Source organism: Elgaria multicarinata, chromosome 10 (assembly GCF_023053635.1).
Source record: "Elgaria multicarinata webbii isolate HBS135686 ecotype San Diego chromosome 10, rElgMul1.1.pri, whole genome shotgun sequence".
NCBI lineage: Eukaryota > Metazoa > Chordata > Lepidosauria > Squamata > Anguidae > Elgaria > Elgaria multicarinata.
In genome coordinates, this window is record NC_086180.1 from 70,977,732 (window position 1) to 70,998,838 (window position 21,107).

The 21,107-nt window shown below is 41.2% G+C and overlaps 1 protein-coding gene across 1 annotated transcript in view; it reads right to left on the reverse strand.

The window, feature by feature from the left end:
* The window catches only part of GALNTL6 (polypeptide N-acetylgalactosaminyltransferase like 6), a 642,113-nt gene that overhangs the window by 344,038 nt on the left and 276,968 nt on the right, over positions 1–21,107 (reverse strand). Inside the window, exon 5 of the mRNA XM_063135437.1 lies at positions 11,552–11,718. Within this exon, the coding sequence (XP_062991507.1) occupies positions 11,552–11,718 (167 nt within the window). The remainder of the gene's footprint in view (positions 1–11,551; positions 11,719–21,107) is intronic.

The following is a 21,107-nucleotide window of genomic DNA, read 5'->3' on the forward strand; positions in this document are numbered from 1 at the left end:
GAAAACAATGGCTTGAAGCCAGTCCTACTATGAGGCAGAGTGAAGTGGCCACCTCAGGCAGCAGGATTTTGGTATCACAAAAAATATGCAAATCATATGGATTTGTGGGATTTCTATCTCATGTGCCAAAATAACTTGGTTGGGCTTGAGTATTATGAACCCTAATTGTGTATAGGGGTGCATAGAATCATAGAATAGCAGAGTTGGAAGGGGCCTACAAGGCCACCAAGTCCAACCCCCTGCTCAATGCAGGAATCCACCTTAAAGCATCCCTGACAGATGGCTGTCCAGCTGCCTCTTGAATACCTCTAGTGTTGGAGAGCCCACGACCTCCCTAGGGAATTGGTTCCATTGTTGTACTGCTCCGACAGTCAGGAAGTTTCCCACTCTGCTCTGTGCCACTTCCCATGCTGTTATAGAGAGTCTTCTAAGCTTCCTGAACATTCAAACAGAATGGGACAAAACTGGATTGAGCGCACAGGTTCACTCTAAAACCCTAGTATTCAGGGTCAGCAAAACCTGTACAACTAGGACCCTGCCTCAACTTGCCTGCACTGTTGCTGACATCTGACTTTCCATTACTCCAGCCTTCCCCAATATGGTGTTCACCAGATGTGTTGGACTACAATTCCCATTTCTCCCAGCCAGCATCAACCATTCTGGTTGGTAACGACAGGGCTGTAGTCAAACACATTAAAGTGTGCCAGATTGGGGGAAGGGAACTCTATTCCATCATGAGAACTACATCCCTCTACCATCCTTGTCCATTTTATGTAGGTTGTAAATACCCACGACCATCAACTGCATCACTAGAAGCGTTGCTAAAGAGTAAGTCCTCTTCTTGCAGTAAATAAATGTCAAACAGCATTAGCAGTAATGATATTTTAGAAAGCTCGGTCTCGTTAATCTATATTACATTAATTGAAACACACATAAGTGATTTTTTTCTCTGCCCAGACTATGTATTTTAGTACTCTGGACAAAATAACTGAGAAATTATAGCGCCTGTTCAGAAGTCACCTTAAATCCTGGTGGTTAAGGCTTTTGGTTAAGCAGCAGGGTTCAAGGTGTCTTGTGCAATGGATTTTGCTAAACCCTGCTCACTCACTAACCACAGTTGGACCATCTGCAGAACTAGCGGCTCTAATCATGGCTTAGGTGTGTGCGACAGCACAGCTTGTGGTTAGTGCTAACCCCAGAGAACCACAGTTTTGCTAACCACAGAGACTGAAGGGTCATCTGAACAGGCCCATTATGTAATTTGTGCTTATAATTTATAGGCTTATTCAGTTGAGCTTAACTTTCTCTTGATCGTTTACTGCTGCATGAAAGTTGAAATAATGAAATGGGTCTCTTTTTGGTGACTCGGGGAACTGGTTGCATAAAAAACGTCAGCCTCAGGCATTTTCACCTTTGCAAATGTAATCATGTGTATATTGTTCAGAAGGGACAACTTGTTTTTATTGGTAAACTTATCACAGAGGATAATTGATTGACCTTGACACTTTTAAATGCACGTATAATTGTTTTACTGTCTTACTAATTTTTTTTAAAAAAGTTGATGGAGTGGCTCATGATTCTCAAGTGTAATGGATGACTGATTATCCCTTCTATATTGCAAAGGGTTGTTCTCATGAGGCGATTCTTGGTTAAATTAGGACAACTGTTCGCTGATATATGAAAGCTACAGAAGGGTGGCAGAGGTGGTGGTGGTGGTGGGTGGAAGGGGTCACTAACTCTTCCAGGGATGTGGTTCTGAAATAAAATGGCAGGCAGAAAGCAAAGGCTAAAAACACATACAAGCCAATGGCTCCAGATGACCAAAGCAGTGAGTCAAGAACACACTAAAAGCAACTCAACCACAATACAAATATTTGAATGGCCTCTTAACCTACTGCAGCAGGTTCCTTAAACACTGTGGTAACATGACACGCTAAGCCACCATAGTTGGGTCAAAACCCTTAGCTATTGTAACTTAGCATGATATCTGAACAGGCCCAGGCTCAGGTCCTCCCATTGGCAAATTATATTGGGCATCTGGAGAATAACCCGAGGAATCTTGGAATCTGCTCATGTAACACAGTAGCGGTGGTGGACATTGGCCATTTTCTATTGGTATGTAAAATGTCTGCTATGTTAAAGAGACCTGTATATATAGCCAATGAAATTAGCAAGGAAAACAAAGAAAAGCAGCCACAAGAAACAACTATATTTGCTTTCTTGCCAGGAGAGAGATGCCACATTCAGAACTGAAATGTTTATTATACTCGCTATGAAAGAGCATCCAAAAGTCACTAGAACAAAGACTTGAGCTATATTATCTGTATTGTCTACGAGCTGGGAACATTGCTCTCTGTTCTCTAATGTCTAGGTGTAATCCGACTGGGTTTTGAAGTAATATCTTTATTTTAATTGATTTCACCATTTGGAATTAAATAGATTGACTATTGTTTCTTTTTGGTATTGTATGATATCTGACTGCTAATACTATCTTCATTCCTATTGGACCAGCGCTTCTGTTTTCCCTGAACACTGGCCATGCTGGCAGGGCTGAATGGAAGTTGAATTCCAACAATATCTGAAGTGACACAGATATCCACCTCTAAATGAGACTTAGGGATCATCTACACCTATGAGCCTTCCGGGATTGTGTGTGGGGGCGAAGAGGATCTCAGGCTTTCCAGCTTCCAGGATCCTCCCCTAGCATCCAAACACCAGTGTGACATCCCGAAAGCCAAGAGGGACATTACGGGGTGGTGTTTATTTTTGGGGAAGAAGGAGCTGTTCACGCAATTGAGTTGCCCCTGATCTTCCGAAGAAGTAAGTAAAAAAACACACCTTAAAACTCAGCACCAAAAAGTGCCGGCAGCCATTGTGGGGATGGCAAAATTGCTCCCTCCACCCCTGATGGACACAAAGTCACCATGTGCAGCTCCATGCCCTTTGAAAGAGCCCTGCTACTTGTGGGGAGGAGGGAGAACCCGGGGGGCCCATGCTACACCCCTCATGGTCCTCAGTGTTGTCCCAGGACTGTGGGAAAAACTGGGATAAAAGTAATCCATTTTATCCCAGGGAAAGTGAGTGGTCGTCCCTGGTTGACCCCAGGATCTCCTGTTTTGATGCATAGGGATGGCCTTGAGCTGATCCCAGGATAAATGGATGGTGTAGACATGCCCTTAGAGTGTCATCAGAAGGGGGGAAATTGCATTTCCCTACCATCACTATGCCTGCTGCTGTCCCACAATAGGGATGAACAGCTTCCTCTTTCTTCACATAGGGAAGAAAGAAGAAGCAAATAATGACCATGTGGCCCATGCAGTGGGTGTTCTTATTGTGCTGCTTCTCCTGCACACAGCAAGAAATGACAGCAAGTTTCATCACAGCCAAAAGAATTGGATTTTCCAGGTCTTGTTTTGTGATGGAAAAATGAGCAGAAGGGGTGTCGTGAAAAGGACCCACGAAAATCCATGAGTGCAGTAATAAGCATGCTATAATATGTCTGTCTGATTATGCTTTTAATAGGGCTTTCTCCGCTGTGGCACCCCGGTTGTGGAATGAGCTCCCCAGAGAGGTCCGCCTGGCGCCTACACTGTACTCCTTTCGTCGCCAGCTGAAGACCTTTTTATTCACTCAGTATTTTAACACTTAATTTTAACTTAAATTTAAATTATACTGTTTTAACTCTGTATTTTAACCTTATATCAATTTTGCTGCGTGGTTTTATCCTGGTTGTGCTTTTTATATTGTATTTTGTATTTGTATTTTTAACTTGTTGGTTGTTTTATGATGATTTTAATTTTTGTGAACCGCCCAGAGAGCTTCGGCTATTGGGCGGTATAAAAATGTAATAAATAAATAAATAAATAAATAAATAAATTTTAGTCCCAAGTCTTACTTATACGATCACTGTCATCTTTGCTGTCTTGGGGTTCTATTCCTTCTAGTAACAGGCCTGCAAAGGCCCCTTACAAAGTGCCCAACAGCTTCTAGTCAGTCGGGCCTTTGCCCCCGTGCTCCTCTGGCAGAAGGGAAACAGGCATGTTTATTCATTGGGGATGTATTCAGTTGGGATGCTAAAGAGTCAATGACCAGGTCAACCGGCTTTTTCATGGATAAGGATACATGCGAACAAGTGGCTCAGGATGAAATTCAGAAAATAATGCTTGATACTCCTGTAAAGAATTTAGATGTGTTTGTCAAAAGTACTAATGGCTTTTTGTCCAATTAACAACATGTCTCAGTAAAAAAAACCCATGACTGCAGACACAGCAGCTTGACAAATGGGAGTTTCAGGATTACTCACTAGGCATCCACTGTTAACTGTTGACAGGATTGGCAGTGCTAATGCAGACATTAAGAAAAGAACAAAAGGCTGACTAGAAAAGGTCGTTATTAGCATATCATCAAGGCTCTGTTTCTGACTATTCTTGTGATCACCTTAGAACAGATTAATCTCTCTAAAAGCAAGCTAAACCAATTATGCCAGAAGGTCTGTCTCCTGTCAATTAGACTTTGTAATATTCTTGAATGCAAATAAATAAATAAATAAAACATAGGGTTGATGCAGATAGAGCGAGCTCAGAAGGAGCACGTTAGGCAATCTGTGCAAAAATGTAATGAAATAAAAACTAATGTTAATATCAACCCAGAAGCAACATTGACGAAGTTGTAAAAACAAAACGAGTTATATCATAGAAAGCAAGCTATAACTTAAAATTAGTTGTCTGTGTGGGTGGATTTTGGCAATAAACTGAAGCTCAGAGCACCTCAGCACTGCCCGGGTCCACTTTGGATTTAGTTCTGAATCCAAAGCAGGCTGGGTGTTGCAGTTTCCTGGGCACCCATGGGCTTCTGAGAAAGCTTGCTGTGAGGCCAACTAGCAGCCGATTGGACTCTCCTTTCCTCCAGTGGCCATTTCTGGCAGCCACAGTTTGCTGCAGTAGATCTACGGCAGGCCAGAGCAGCAGTCATAAAGGATGGGTGGCTCGCCAGCACGTGCAGAGGTTTCAGGTAAGTCCTGCAGGCAAGTGGGATGGAGGCGGGCGGTGGCTCGTCATTGGGCTGAATTGGCCTGAAGTGCTTCGTCTGCTCTGGGCTGAGGCAGCCCAATCTGATCCCGAACCGGATGAAGGCCATGGCTAGACCAGGCCTATATCCCAGGGTTGTCCCGGGATCATCCCTGTGCATCCAAATGACACACAGGGGATCCCGGGAGCAGCAGGGATGACCCCTCTATTTGCTTGGGATAATCCTTAGGTCTAGCTAAGGCCTCAGTCTGAGACAGACGAAATCCACCCGTGTCAACTCGGATTCAGGTTTTGGGACTGAGGCGAAGCACCCCCCTAATAATATCATAATATACTTCCTCTTGTTCTGAATGCTTCCTAGTTTTAAAAAGATAATTCAATCCCCCCCCCCCACACACACACTTAACTCATTTTGATTTGTTGTTATTCTACAGTTAACCCTGTTCTCCTGATTTGGTTAATCAGATAGATTAAGATAATGTAAGATTATTTCTTCATTTGAAATTTTACTCAGTATGTGTAAGATTGGGGTTACTCATGAGTTCTTGCAACTTGGTATTGCTTAAAAGATGTTTGCCATAAGAACTTGTGACATGTACTAATTGTAACTAGGTGAAGGATCCAGGGTGAAGGACAGGTGAGGTTGTGGTTGGAAAAAATCCCCATGTCTGTAAGAACAAAGAAGTAAAGTAGACAGTTGATCATGTGAAAAGCAGAAGTAATGTCCAACTTGGAGATAAACAAATACATCAGGAAAGGGATGGAACATTCTGGGACAAGGATGGTCTAAATTATGAGGTGGTCCAATGGGTTTAGGAGTTTAGAAGACATCAATAGGAGGAATTGATGATGCCAAATTGGGCTTTTAAGGCTGAGCACAGAGGGAAAAGATGTCTTCCATTTCCCTCAGGCATGACTTGGTCTTGCCTGGGAGAGATGGGAGTCCCTCTGCAGAGAAGAGCTCCTTTGCTGAGTCTGTGTTTGTCTATGTTTGTCTTGTTCTCCAGAAATCTGCCAGACTTGTGAGTATGTTCTTTTAATTTGCGTTGCTGAATGGAGGTTCGTGCGTCTGTTTGACTTTAACTTTCTTAAATTGTTTTAATAAACATTTTAAAGTTTTAAATGTTTCATTGAGCTTGTGAGTCTGAGTGAAGTCAATCTTTCTGGGAATCTATCTCCGGATCTTCCTTACACCTACTATAGTGGGAAATTTAAGGAGTACTGTTGCAAGGTATTACAGGAACTTACACTTCCAAGCAGACTATATTCAGAACCTCTTAAAATTAAAAACAACCTGACACTAGCCAAAACCATTACTTCTGGAATGGGACAAGTCAGCAGAACTCACAGAAGGGCGCACAAGTGACTTGGCCCATTCTGAAAGTGGGTGGCGCTATCGTGCTAGCGGCCATTCCCACGAATGTAATATGTTTAGCTGTCACTGAAAATATTAGAAATATTGGATCTGTAGAGAAACTGGCCATTCCCACTAATGTAATATGTTTACTGCTGCCACTGAAAATATTAGAGATATTGGATTTATTGTTTAATCTACTCCCAGTTTCATAATAATACATTAGTAACTTAACCAACTACAGCTGATAATTTATGTCCGAAGCCTTTTGTACAATTATCCATTTTTTCATGACAGTTCTGCTGGAAGCTAGTTTTTATTTAGTTGCAGCACTGAGGTATGGGTTTACCCCAAGATTCCATATAAAAACCCTTTTTACTGTGTTAGGCAACAAAGGAGGTTATTCCCCCCCCCCCAAACACATCACTGAATCTAGTCATGACCCTAGGCTACTTCCAAACAGCCCTCACTAAATTAGTCCTGCCACCCTATTGGTCAGGCTTCCATTGTTCAGGATGAGGGGACTGGTCAGCCAGGCTATTTGCTTCAGCCACTGAAGCAATTAGCCTGGCTGATCAATCCCATCAAGTGTACAAGGCCTCAGGTAAACATCCATCATCCTTACCTCAAGTGATATGATTTAGCATAGCATAGGTAGCTTACCCACACTATTTCTCAAGTCAACAACCTCCAATGTAACAACTAGCAAAGTCCTACCCTACCCCCAATTTAAAAAGAAAAAGACAACAGGGAAGTTCTGAATTGTAAGAGGACTTCTAAAGTCCATTCACACTATCGTTGACTTAAAATCCTGTACATATACATACCTTGGAGTTGTCATATCTCCTGTGCAACATCTGGAGGTCCATTGCAAATCCCATCAGCTCTAGTCATCATAGGCAATGGTGAAGAATGTTGGGAGTTGCACTCCAACATCTTGAGGACCACGGGTTGCCCACCTGTGATGTAAAACCTATTTCCCCCACCCCCATTAATGGCTCTATTTCAAGAGGGGAAATTTATGGAACTAGGCTATATATGCATGCCAAAATTCTTACCCAATATGTAAGGCAAGGAAGTCCATATCCAAGATTTCTGGGTGGTGGTAGCAAAGTCTGACCCACTCATATGTCATAATTTGTAATGGAAAGGTACTGGATAGTCAAATATTCTAAACAGTTGTGTAGCCTTCCACCCTCCTATTTCGCCCTCCCAACACCAGCTCTCTCATTTGAATCCTATCAAGTTTCAAAAGAGCAACTATCCTTCCAGGTTTCTATTATCTAAATAGCAGAAATTATTGTTTGTTATGCATGAACAATGTAACGAGTTTTGGAGTCGGGGAAAAATGTGTATAAAATCAAGGCCTGCAAAATAACTTTTCTGAAGTAGTTTGGCAGAATGCTCAGTGGTATGCTCTGTGCGGAAATATCTTTTTTCTTGTCTGTCATCGAAGGTCCTTTATATGTTCTTCAATGTTAGCATTAGATAAGAATATAAAGTAGGGAACACACAACCATTCCCTTCATCTATTTTTACAGCCCTTCCAAGGTGCTAAACATTTACCACGTTGCTAAATAATTGCATTTCTGACAAGTTTGCTTGTCTCTTGGCAATTTCTTCTTAGCACACTTTTGCAGGAAAGTTTTTGTAATAAAGTGCCTTGCATGGCAATGATAAATTCTTACTAGCACAATCGTATGCATGTATAAAGTCCTACAACTCCCAGTATTCCCATTGTAAGACTTTTCTGTCTAAACATGCATAGAATTGTGCCCTTAATCTCTCCAAAAACATTTTAAGGGATATGAATGCCATAAAGGCACCTGAGCCCTTTCCTTCAAGGACAAAAGAATCTAAAAGAGTATAGTATTGATAGAATCTCTGAGGTGCAACAGAAAACCTTACACAACAATTACTTGAGGGAAGTTTTACACCAGCATTTAACAAGACATTGCTGTTATTTTTTCATTGTGTGTCGTGAACATACAGGCAAAGCCTTGTGTTGCAATATTAACATGCTTCCACGTACCATGTCAAGAGAAGCGGTAACTTTCTTTTGCTGTTGTGCTAATGTGATGGAACAGAAGGTGACACATGTGGGGATCTTCTTCTCTCCATTATGAAGAGCTGCTACCAAGGCAGCCCCCCCCCCACTTCACAAACATTCATACTGGTTGCTTGGGATAGCAAATTTTTAGGAAAAGTAAATTTGGGGTCTATGGAGGATGCTTGACGTTTGGTATAATGGAGCTCAAGATTACAATTAGAAGGAAAAAGAGATAAAGGTTCTAGCTGCAGTGCCCCACTTCTGCCTGCAGGTCAGAGATCGGAGAACTGCCCACCAGAAAATTCCATGCAAATAGAAAATAGCACGGGGATTAAGATGGCTAGGCTAAACCATTCCCTTGATGCACTCATTTTCTGGATGCAAGGAAGTTAAAACAACAACAAAAATTCCCAAACTTCAAACATACAGTGGTGGCCAAAATTGTGGACACTTTTTGAAATTTTCATGTTTTGCAACTTTGCATGCTTATAGAAAATGTTCTCTTTCACGAAATTCAAATGTTTATATATCAATTGAAAGACCTGATTCATGTAATGCAACAATCCTGCTTCTTTTCCTTGGTGGACGTCCAATCAATTCTCTTCTTTGGTGCTATTACTCCATTTATGTTGTATGTATGTACACTTTTAATTTGAGAAATACTTCAAATATTCACACAATCACCAAATGTGCTTCAGTTACAGAACAAACAGAAAAACTGACTTCCCCCAACTTGAAACATGATGTATCATAGCTACTACCATGTGATTGGTCCCCAGAACAAGGACTATGATTGGCCAGTAGGGTTTGCAATTCCAATCCGCTTCTTCATCACACCTGTGTTTGTTTTTAGACTAAAGTATGCATAACTTTTTTTGTACTGCAGATATTTGCATTCTGTTTTTGTATTGAATTCAGCATTAAATTCTCTTTCAATAGATATATAAACATTTGAATTTCATGAAACAGAACTTTTTCTATAAGCATGCAAAGTTGCAAAACATTAAAATTTCAAAGTGTCCATAATTTTGGCCACCACTGTATTTACAGATATCCTATATTTATCTCAAAAACAAACACCCCACTGAAATGAATCAACGCGAACTTATATTTATCTATTTCCTGAAGCCGTTGGTCACTGCATAGTCCCCCCCCCAAAGTGTGTAGTATTTGCTTATTTATTGTATGACCACAATTAAGCTCTGGAAGACGAGGTGGGCCAACCGTAAAAAAAATCACATTGCAGGGGAGATGACAGTGAAGCAGGTCCAAGAAAGATGGATATGCCGTAACTCAGCTTTAGCTACAGAACTGTAAAATGAGATTCTTTCTGGGAAACACACATATCAGTGATGTTTTATCAACATTTCTCCTAGAGGTAAGGCTCTTTGTATTCTACTGCCCTTCCCAATATCATATAAATATAACAATGATCCATTTGTATTAGAACAAAAATTGTGATCAAATGCCAGAAAAGGTTCACACTCTATCATCCTGGATAAACTAGGAACAATTAGGAACAATAAAAACTACACCCAAAGCACTTCTGGTTGAATCCAACAATCAACACACATTTGCAACAGAAAGAAACTTATCTGGTTGTATGACAAAGCATGAAAAGACAATGGTTGACTTGAATCATTACTGTGCAAAGCACAAAAATAGTCTGTTATGTTTGTTATCCACTCTGAGAAGTCAAATATATATATATATATATATATATATATATATATATATATATATATAATAGACAAGTCTAAAACCTTTTTAAAAAACAAAAAAAGTGAGTTTGGATCCAGAGTACCTGCTGGGAGAAAGCAATGGAAGAGGAGGCAACTTTTGCCAATTCGTCTTTGCCCCTCATTGAACCCCCTAGTCCAACAATAAAACCATTGCACTACTTTGACACTCTATTTAAAAGGAAATAGTTAAGCCCCACTGAATTTAGTGTGACTTTTTCTGGGCATACTGTACGTATATAATATTGCACCATTAAGCACAACATTAGGCTTCAAGTAAATGGAGGTGAATATGACTCCATCTGGATTGTGCCCAGTGAATCTGCAGGCATTTTGGCATGGAAGAGGGATGTGCCCGCTTCCGCAATCAGCACTCACGGGGCACACTGAAGTGTACCGCAATTTCAGGAGTGCCATTGCAGTAGCACGTGTGCCCTGTTACGTCACTTGCTCATGTGGATAGGCAGAAGTGGGCGGAATGATATGGCTAAGGGGCAGAGATATTTTATGGGGCAGAGGTGTTTTTTTAATGGTTCGTGAGGTATGCGCATGAGCATAGACATACAGCAACACATGGGGGGATAGAAACTCCATCAAATATGCGCTCCTGCACAGAGATATGTTTGTATTAAATAAAACAACACACACACTTGGCGGTAAAACATGCCGATACACATCCAGAACATGTGGCAATGGCGGGCAGGTCCATTCCCGCACACTGAGCTGGAAAAAGCACGACAAAACCAGTCACAGAAATTCCAGTATAACTGAGAGGTGGAGCTGAGATTGCCATGGGAGCAGATGAATATCATGTGCCCCATTAGTGATGACTGTGATACAATCCTGCAACACACGGCTGGTGTAGACTCCCCCTCAGACAACCCATATTTTGAAACAAGTTTTCCTTCCTAGCCCTCAAAGACTGAATTATAATATCGTTGTAGCACTACAGTTAAATCAAGCTGTCTCATGCAATAAAATACGAAGTGGGAAATCTGATAAACAGTTTCCCCCAAAAGGTCAAAGTTAATAGGTTTTTACGGAGAAGAATAACACTGAGCAAAAAAGAGAGAGGATGTTTTCAGCATTAGTTATCTGGAAAACTGCAGATACAATATTCCAATTCAGCCATGTTATTTCAGGGGAAAAGACATAGGAGACTCCTAAACCTTCTTTTGCCCTTAGTATAAAATATATCAGACCTTGGGTGAAAACAAATGAACAGAACCATCTTACCATGAATACCTAATTGAACATATCGTTCATAGAGAAATGGAAATTTTCTTCAAAAGGTGTGTGGGGAGAGAGAATCATTTCAGTTATAATTTATATGAGAACTGCAATCTGCAACTGGTGAAGGAATTTAGCCCATTGGCCTTACCTCTGTCACTGAAGTCATCAACGAGAATGATTTCCGCTATCAGGCTGTTTGGCGTCCTGTTGATAATGCTGTGTATGGTCCTCAGGAGTGAAGTCCAACCCTCATTATGAAATGGAATAATTATGCTAGTGTTTGGAAGCTTCTCCAAGTATACCTTGTGCTTACAGCTGAGGATAGAAAAGAAAAGACTGAATAAGAATAAAAGAAAAGACATGCTCAGGTCTTCAACCATTTCTCCAGTTTAACCACATATATATCTGGATAACTAATAACCAACAGTTCAAATGCCTTTTACCATGAGCACTTGATGTCATTGTGTCTGAATTGGACATTGATATTTTGGACAGCTAAGGGCACAATCCTATGCATATTGAGACAGCCCAAGGGTCCTACAAATCCCAGCATCCCCCAGCCAGCTGTCTAAACATGCATAGGACTGTGCCCGAAATCAGACCACTCTCTCATTGAGATTGACATTTTAAACAAAATTCCCTGCTTTAATGATATGCTTTAAATTTCACATAGCAAAAGTTTTATGAAATCAACAACCTCCAAAGGCTGTTATTTCAGAACACCCTGGCTCCTCAGTACTTTGCAAAGCAGACTCTGCACGGGGAAAGTGCCACATAAACCTATGTAGCCTTACTTGGAAGTAAGTCGCACTGAGTTTGATCAGGCTTATTCCCAAGTTCACCTGCACAGGATGCAGCCATAGGTCCTTGTTTTTGATACACATATCTGACTATTCTATCTCAGAAATAAATTAGTTCTTGTAATTCTCAGCTGCTTCACTCATAACCCAGCAATCACTGTAATAAGCCATGTCTACGTTGGGTCATTTATTGATGTAAAATTGTATCCTATTCTTCCCCTCCCCATTTCATCTCTTTTTCCTTGTGTGTCATGTCTTTTTAGACTCTGGTCAGTATCCAACTGTGTCCTTCCGTTAGTGCAAATTCTGTTGTGCTAGTGGAAACTACATTCTGAACTCTGTGCAAGAGAAGAATCCACACAAACAATGTCACTGTTGTGCAAGCGATTGTGCAACCCACTCCCCAATGCCTTGAACATAACTCTTGTATAACTCTTGTGAAACCCATTGTACAACCAGTTGTGCAAACCATTGTGCAACCGATTGCGTAACTGTTAAGCAAGCATAATAGGCAACTACTTGAACAGAAAAATTCAGTGGGCTCCACTAGTGCTATTTGATTTTGGGGGATGACACCTTTAGATACTGTCCTGAAAGCGAGTGGGCAGGGAGTTTTTTGGTCTTAGGACAAAAATGCTTTAAATAAATAAATATTCTGTCGTAAAGGACTGGGACACATATTATTTCAAAACAAATAGAAAAGATAAAGTAACAAGATGCAAAATAAAATATGTGAACAATATATATGGCTCAACTGGTTTGGCTATTGCAGTTACCCCAAAATGAAAGATTACAAGATGCACAAAAACAATTCACACGGCATAGCAGTCTTCACCTAATCACATGTGAACAGAAATCTAATGCACAAATCATGGCTGTTGCTTGTTTTAGCATGCACAGTGAAGTGCTAACAGCGTCATTGTATTATAGAACATTCAGGTACGGTTGCTGGTCCACCTAACAATATAGCATCCAATCCACATTTAATATCTTGTCAACAAGGCTATCAAGGGAAAACTTGTCCAATGCTTTGCGGAGTGAAGATGCTATGCTTGATCTTAAGTAACAGCCCAAACCAAAGGGAAAGAGAGGGGGGACCTTTAAACAAGCCACAGTGAAAACTACAAGAGCCTTGCCCTCTTTTGTATCTTGCCATACTAGTATAGCTAGGGCAGGGCTCCTGCAGCATACAAAAGACACCTGCTGAAATTTCCTTTTCAATACAACTTTTAAAGATACAGGAGCCCTGTCCTCCTTTTCAGATGGTCACCCATCTGTTAGTGCACCCTGTTTGGTGACTCCAAGGAAACGTAGCCCTGCTAGAGAGGTCACCTGTTCTGATTGCCCCCAGCTGTGGAAAGTGGCCCCAATCACAAACATTTATAACAGCAGGCTGAGTCAGTTGACCCCAGTGTTTTAAAGCAACTTGAAAATGCAGTGGCGGAGAGCAAAAACAGCAGGCTAAGGGCATGTCTATACCTATGGGTGTAGAGGACCAGAGAGGGGGCGATCCCGGACTTACCTACTTCATGGATAATCACACTCTGTTTACACATGGCACACAATGTCCCCGGAGGACGTTGTGCCCGCCATTTTGTTAATTTTTTTATCGGAAAAGAATGCAGCAGTGCTTCTGCACAAAGGTATTTTTTAAAATTAAAAAAAATAGTCCTGCTCCCTCCATGCCCAGTTCCTGGCTCCTCATGGATCATTCCAGGACCGTGGGAAAAGTTGGCATAGAAGGGTAGGGTGATATCCCAGGGAAAGGGAGGAATCATCCCTCCCTACCCCAAGATCCCCTGTGCGTCATGTGGACGCACAGGGAAGATCCTGGGGCAATCCCCGGGATAACGCCCTGTCTAGCCATGCCCTGATTCAGGTGACCCAGCAGCCTAAGCAAATAGTGAGTGAGAGAGAGAAAAACCCAAACCCACAAACAAATCACAAACTCAGCACAGAAACTTTAAATCTACCACCTCTTACAGCAGTTCCACGTGAAATTTCCTTGTTTGTTCACTCTCAAATAACAGAGAGCCCTGCTACAGAACTCACTTGCTCTGGTCATCCCCGGCTAAGGAAAATGCCCCCACGTACAGATCACAGGCTTTTATAGCTACAGGCTGAGTCAGGTGATCCACTAGTGATAGCTCCACCCTAAGTTTTAAAGAAAAAGTAATTTGAAATAGGGCTTTCTGCAAAAACGTGACCTGGCTGTGATGACAGTGGTCCTCTGGGCTCCTTATGAGGTCATCACATCTGAATTGCCACAATATGTGAAGTAACCCTCAAATTTGGGATTTAATACACTTAAGGGTTTATTAAGGGTAAGAGTGTTCTATGTTTTTGGCATAGACATTGACACTGTATGTTCAGATAGTATTTTATACTTATACTTATATACTTCTATGTATTTTATACTTACTGTTGTTCCCTGCCTCGATCAAAATGGAGAGGCGAGTAAGAAATAATTTATTATTATTATTATTATTATTATTATTATTATTATTATTATAGTTTTATTCAGCATTATTGATCTAGAGAGAAGAGATCTATAACTTGTCTAGGGTACAGCTGCTGAGAATTTCATGGGGCACAAAACTATCCATATCTACAGTTCAAACCTTCCAATATAAGTTTCACTTTCACTTGTACTTCATTCATATTCAAGACAGAGCCAATGCAACTTTAGCTTTGCAACTAAATGCTCAGACTAATCACCACCATTAAATGTAGAGTGTAAGTGCGAATCTGCCTCTGGAGATGAAAGCATGTGTCAGCGGACAAGTGCAAGTGAACATCCAAATGGAAATGGAAAGACATAAAGGTGTTTCATGAACTTCTTAACGAGGCACCAACTACATTTGTATAATGCCAGCGACAAGATTACACACTTAAAAGTTCATGATTATGTAAGACTGTCATATAAATACTTCAACAGTGAAACAACTCTGAAATAAAGTAATGAATATAGGGTGAAGAATCTTTATTTGTAGTATGCTGTGAAACTGATGTCATACTGGTCAATTGATCAAAACACTGATGTTCAATAGCAACAGAAATCCTTCTTGATTGATGTACTTTAGTGACCTGTGCTGACATAATTTATTTATTTTATTTATTTATTATATTTCTATGCCACCAAATAGCCGGAGCTCTCTGGGCGGTTCACAAAAATTAAAAACATTCAAAGTATAAAACCATAATATAAAATACAATATAAAAGCTCAACCAGATAAAAACAGCAGCAATGCAAAATTACAAATTTAAAACACCAAGTTAAAATTTATTTATAGACTGTTAAAATGCTGGGAGAATAAAAAGGTCTTCACCTGGTGTCTAAAAGCATATAATGTAGGTGCCAAGCGAACCTCCTTAGGGAGCTCATTCCACAGCCGGGGTGCCACAGCAGAAAAGGCCCTCCTCCTGGTAGCCACCTGCCTCACTTCCTTTGGCAGAGGCTCACGGAGAATGACCCCTGAGGATGACCTTAGGGTCCGGGCAGGTACATATGGGAGGAGGCATTTCTTCAGATAACCTGGCCCCAAGCCGTTTAGGGCTTTAAATGTTAATACCAGCACTTTGAATCGGGCCGGACCTGGACTGGCAGCCAATGAAGCTGGAAAAGGACTGGCGTAATGTGGCCTCGTCAGCCAGTCCCTGTTAATAAATGTGCTGCCCTGTTTTGTACCAGTTGAAGTTTCCAGGCCGTTTTCAAAGGCAGCCCCACATATAACGCAAAAATAAATATTCTTAGGGTGACCATATGAAAAGGAGGAAAGGGTTCCTAAGTCTTTAACAGTTGCATAGACAAGGGAATTTCAGCAGGTGTCATTTGTATATATGGAGAACCTGGTGAAATTTCCTCTTCATCACAACAGTTAAAGCTGCAGGAGCTATACTATAGTGCCCAGATTTAAAAGAGAGCAGGGCACCTGCAGCTTTAACTGTTGTGATGAAGAGGAAATTTCACCAGGTTCCCCATATATACAAATGACACCTGCTGAAATTCCTTTTTCAATACAACTGTTAAAGATACAGGAGCCCTGTCCTCCTTTTCATATGGTCACCTAGCAGCTGCATCTTAAACTGCCAGTTTGTGTTTAAGATGCATGGTAGAATTAATGTCTCTACAAGTCATTTTGTGCAGGAACGAAAAAGAAAAAAATAGCCCCATGACATTCAGGGAGATGTGCAAGGAGCAAATTGGACTGGTGAAATACACTCCCCACCATTACACTGTCCAAATCTTTTAATTCAAGGGTGAGAAATTTATGGCCCTCCAGATGTTTTTGCCTACAACTCCCATAATCCCTTACAATTGGCTGTGCTGGTGGGAGATGTAGGCCCAAATGTCTGGAAGGCCACAAGTTACTCACCTGATCTAGTTCAATGAACCAAGAGATAGCAGCCCTATTCAGGTGTGTGGCCTGAAAGCCATGAAAAAAGAAGGAGCTGGTCTTATGGAGGCTCACCATTGAACTGGAAATCATGGAAACTTCATTGAAGACTTCTTTCTACATTTTGAATCCATTTCTTATGTATCACCATCTAGGTGGCTGAAAATGTTCCTGTTCTCTAAAATCCATTAAAGCACCTGTTGTTGTTGGGACCAAGTTTTATTTACCTTCATGAATATGTGCACAACCTTAATTCAGATTAAGGCCATGGTGCTCTGGGAAGGGGAGGGAGTTTAAACCTTCCCTTCACCCATTTTTGTCCTGAAATTCCACTCCACACTGGGGGGGAGGTGATTTTTTTTTTTAAAAAAAAAAAAGGAGGGGGAGGGGAAACTCTAAATGGAAAGAATGGAGCCAATTTTTCCTTCTTCAATCCCTCACAGAAGTGTGTGTGTAATTTTGGGAAGTGCTGTGGCCCTGATCCATGGTCCTGGAGTGCTATGGTTCCAGTCTGGATGAGGACTATGCATGCTTCCACAAGATAAAAGAAAAACTGCATTTCAGCTACACCAGCATGATTAGAAGAATGTATTTTTTGTCCCTAAATGTAGGAGAGGTTGCTAACTTGGACTGCCTTAAGCGCTTGCCTTCGATCCTGACTGCACAGGAATGCTACTGGTTTATATTCTCATTACAATAGCTTGGTAAGATCAGAGACGAAAAATGTATTTTTTTAAAAAATGTCTGCAAAAAGCTACCAGGCTGATTTCTGTTAGACCATGATTGTTGCTTTAAAAAATATATTAAAAAATCTCAGGACGTACAGGTCTATCAAGTCAAAAAACTAATAATATGAAAATAATAAGGGGCATTTCATAAGGGAGAGAAAAGAAAATATTATTAGCAAAGAACCTTCTGAAAGATTGTCAGTTTTGATCTTTCATTCCACAGAGCACAGTATATCAGTCAAAAGATGTCAAAATAACTGGCAGCTCATACATTTTATGAATTTAACATGACTTCTCTCTAAAGAAAGAAAAAATTCGGTGTATTTTACAAGAATTTGGCAAACCATTCTGAGCATGAGATACATATGCCTTTCTCTCTTTCTTTAAAGAAGCCCCAAGAATGTTGGCAAATTTTGGCTAATTAAGAAGATAAAAATGGATATGATTTTTATTCCATTGATTGCTATTTATCTTTGTTAGCAACCAAATATGTTTCCCAGTTGTGCTCCAGTGTCCCGATCCCACTAGGGGCCAGAGACATGTGTATCCCTTGCTGGATAGGGAAATGTAGATGTACTCCACCATCCAATTACACAGGCTTCATTTGAGTAAACAGCAACAACAGCTGTTTGGAATGGAGAAACTGGTTTGTTTATTTATTATTTATATTTTTATCTTGCCTTTCCTCAAAGAAGATCTAGCCAGTCAGTTCTCTCTGCTTTTATCCTCACAGCCTGGGGCATTGCTAGGTTCTTAAAAGTTCTGGGGACAGGCCTATAACATAAATTTGCATGTACTATATGTATGTATGAGTGTAAATGTGCATGCGCACATGTGCACTGGCCCCTACAATTCGACTGAGTCCCTAGTTCTGTGCTTTGGAAAAACATCCCACTTCTACTCAGGCCAGTTTGAGTCTCTCTACTTCGACTTGGCAGCGAACCCAAGTCAAAGTTCAGAAAATGGAGGCTTTGTGCTTACTGTTGACTATCATGGGAAATTTAAAAGCCTCTTGAAAGTTTTTTCTCTTCATCAGAACTGAATAGTAGTTGCAGGCCAAGTAAACCCTTAGGAGGGGATTATGCCTGCCCAATGTCAGAAAAATAATAGGTGTAGAGTTTTGCTTTGTTTTTTTTGTGCTATCTGCCTTTATATTTTGATTTTCTTTTAAAGGGAACTGCTGATCACTATTATTTCTTGGCAGAATTGGATGAAAATTGCAGGGTTAGTTGCCCCATCTGATGGGATCACACCTGCCAAATTGCAGAATGATAGCCATGGGGGTGGGGATGGGTTGTGCAAGAGCAGCCGTGACATTTTGAGGGTCTCCAAAAGAGGACATACTAATCTCCCTATGTTCCTTGTGCAACCATTGAAAATAACAAACAGCTTAAGTAAGAAACAGCAACATTTCAGAAGGATAGATGCAGCAGTTCATATGCAAGGGGAGTTCTCCAGCTTGAGGGAAGAGAAGCAATTGGCGTTCTCTTCACTTCAAACTACACCATGATTTTTTGAGTTAATTTGTATGAAAATGGCACAGGACATAGAGATGCCCCCAGGCAAGTAACCTGCAAAGATTCAGAAAGATAGGAGAAGGGGCTAGGGAATTATGATGCTTGAAATTAGGGCTGTGCTCCGCTTCGAGCCTCGGCCTCAGGTGGAGCCACTGCCGGAATGCTATGGACTCAGGTAAGGAGCGAGGGGGGCCTTACCTGGTGCCGCCGCTGCGGAGCTCCGATTCGGATCCGGAATTCCGCAGCATAGCGGAGTGGACCATAAGCTGATTGACGCGGGGCGGAGCGTACCCGATCCGAAAGTTGTGGATCGGGTGTGGAGCGGATCGGGGGGTCCGTGCACAGCCCTACTTGAAATCCAGTTTAAGGCTTTTACACAGTGAATTGTGATGGCATTGGAATAATGGCCAACTCATGGTCTCATGTTTGCTTTCCCCAAAACACAGTGATTAGAGCCCATGGTAAAATGTGCCCTAGGATTAGAAGGTACACCTATCAGTCCCTCAAGCACTCCTGCAGTGCTTAGAGAAACAAAAACAATTTATTTAATTATTATTTATTTATTAATTACATTTCTATACCGCCCAGTAGCCGGAGCTCTCTGGGCAGTTCACAAAAAACTAAAAACATTCAAAGTATAAAACAACAGTATAAAACCATAATATAAAATACAATATAAAAGCTCAACCGGATAAAAACAGCAGCAAGGCAAAATTACAAATTTAAAACACCAAGTTAAAATTTATTTATAGGCTGTTAAAATGCTGGGAGAATAAAATGGTCTTCACCTGGCGTCTAAGGGCATATAATGTAAGTGCCAAGCGAACCTCCTTAGGAAACATGTTTGAGACAATATGTCTGCCCAGTTCTGCTTGGGCTTTAGACTTTGTCTAAATTCAATGCGCGTGCGCACACACACACACGAATTTATTTACATTTCACCAATATTAACAGTGAACTAGCATATGCAGAACTTTTTTTCTTGCACCACTCAGCACTTTAGCCTCTCACTCCCCATTCTCTTCCCCTCCATACAACAATCCCTCCTCATTCTTCCATCCTACAGCCAGGCCCGGCGCTAGCGCTAGCCCAATAAGGCAGCCACCTAGGGTGCAGAGGCGGCCGGGGTGTTGGAACCGAGCAGGAAAGAGCGGCAAATTCAGCTGCTCTCCCCATCCCACTCTTCCTCTGGAAGGTCTTTCTCACTGGTGCAGCTGCTGGCACTCCCCACTCACTCGCTCACTCTTTTGCTCACTCGCCCAGCCGCTCCCTGCTCCCAGCTGCTCTGCCTGACCTCCTGCGACAGTTGCTGAACAAGGTGGGAGCACGCTGGGGCCAGGAAGCAGCACGTGGAGGCGGGGAGGCGGGTGGCAGAGCACCACAGCAGGCACGCTGGCCCACCGGGTGAAGAGCGGAGCTGTTTCTGCCATTTACAAGTAAGATTGCCCGAAGCTGCAGATTAGGGCCTTCCCCCCTTCGGAATATGGTGAACTGTAATGATGAAAATTAACATGAAGTTTTAACGTATCAGTATAATTAATTTGGATACATTTATGGACCTTTTAATGTAAATTCTTAGTGTTTTTTATTTTATTTCTTTGTATTAAAGTGAACTTTTACATATTTCTAATGAAAACCCTTTTAGTATCCTTTTGTATTTTACTTCTTTGTATTGTAGAGTTTTTGTGTTCTTACCTGTATTGCATTTGTAAAGTTGATATGACCGTATGGCTGAAACAGCAAATAAACTACTACTACTATGTAGCCACTAACAATAAATTAAAGAAGTAACCGTTTCTGCCCTTTTGTAACAAATCTGCTGCCTGAGTTGACTAATGCTAATGCTGTCTAATGCTAGGGCAGCTCTTGTCTTCTGCCAGCCGGTTCCATTCAGGGGTGTCGCTAGGCTCTTAAAAGTATCAGTGGCCTGGCCCATAGGACACAAATCTGCACAAAAGTTTCCATATGCTGATTTATATCTATGTATACAAATGCAGAATTAATTACTTGGCTGTATTGGAATTTCACAGGATGCAAAGTCAGCCAATTAATTATTTCTTGTCCAAATAATCTCAAATAAAATAGATGCTCCAAACCAATGGAACTTTTTTTGGGGTAAAGTTAATTGATATGCACAGAGACATTGGGAGTTATCCAATTGAACACTGGCGCTAATGTAAATTCAACTGCAATAGCAAAAGGGACCTCTGCTGTGACACCAGTGGCATTAGCTGGTATGGCGGGATCTCCCAGAAAATGCAA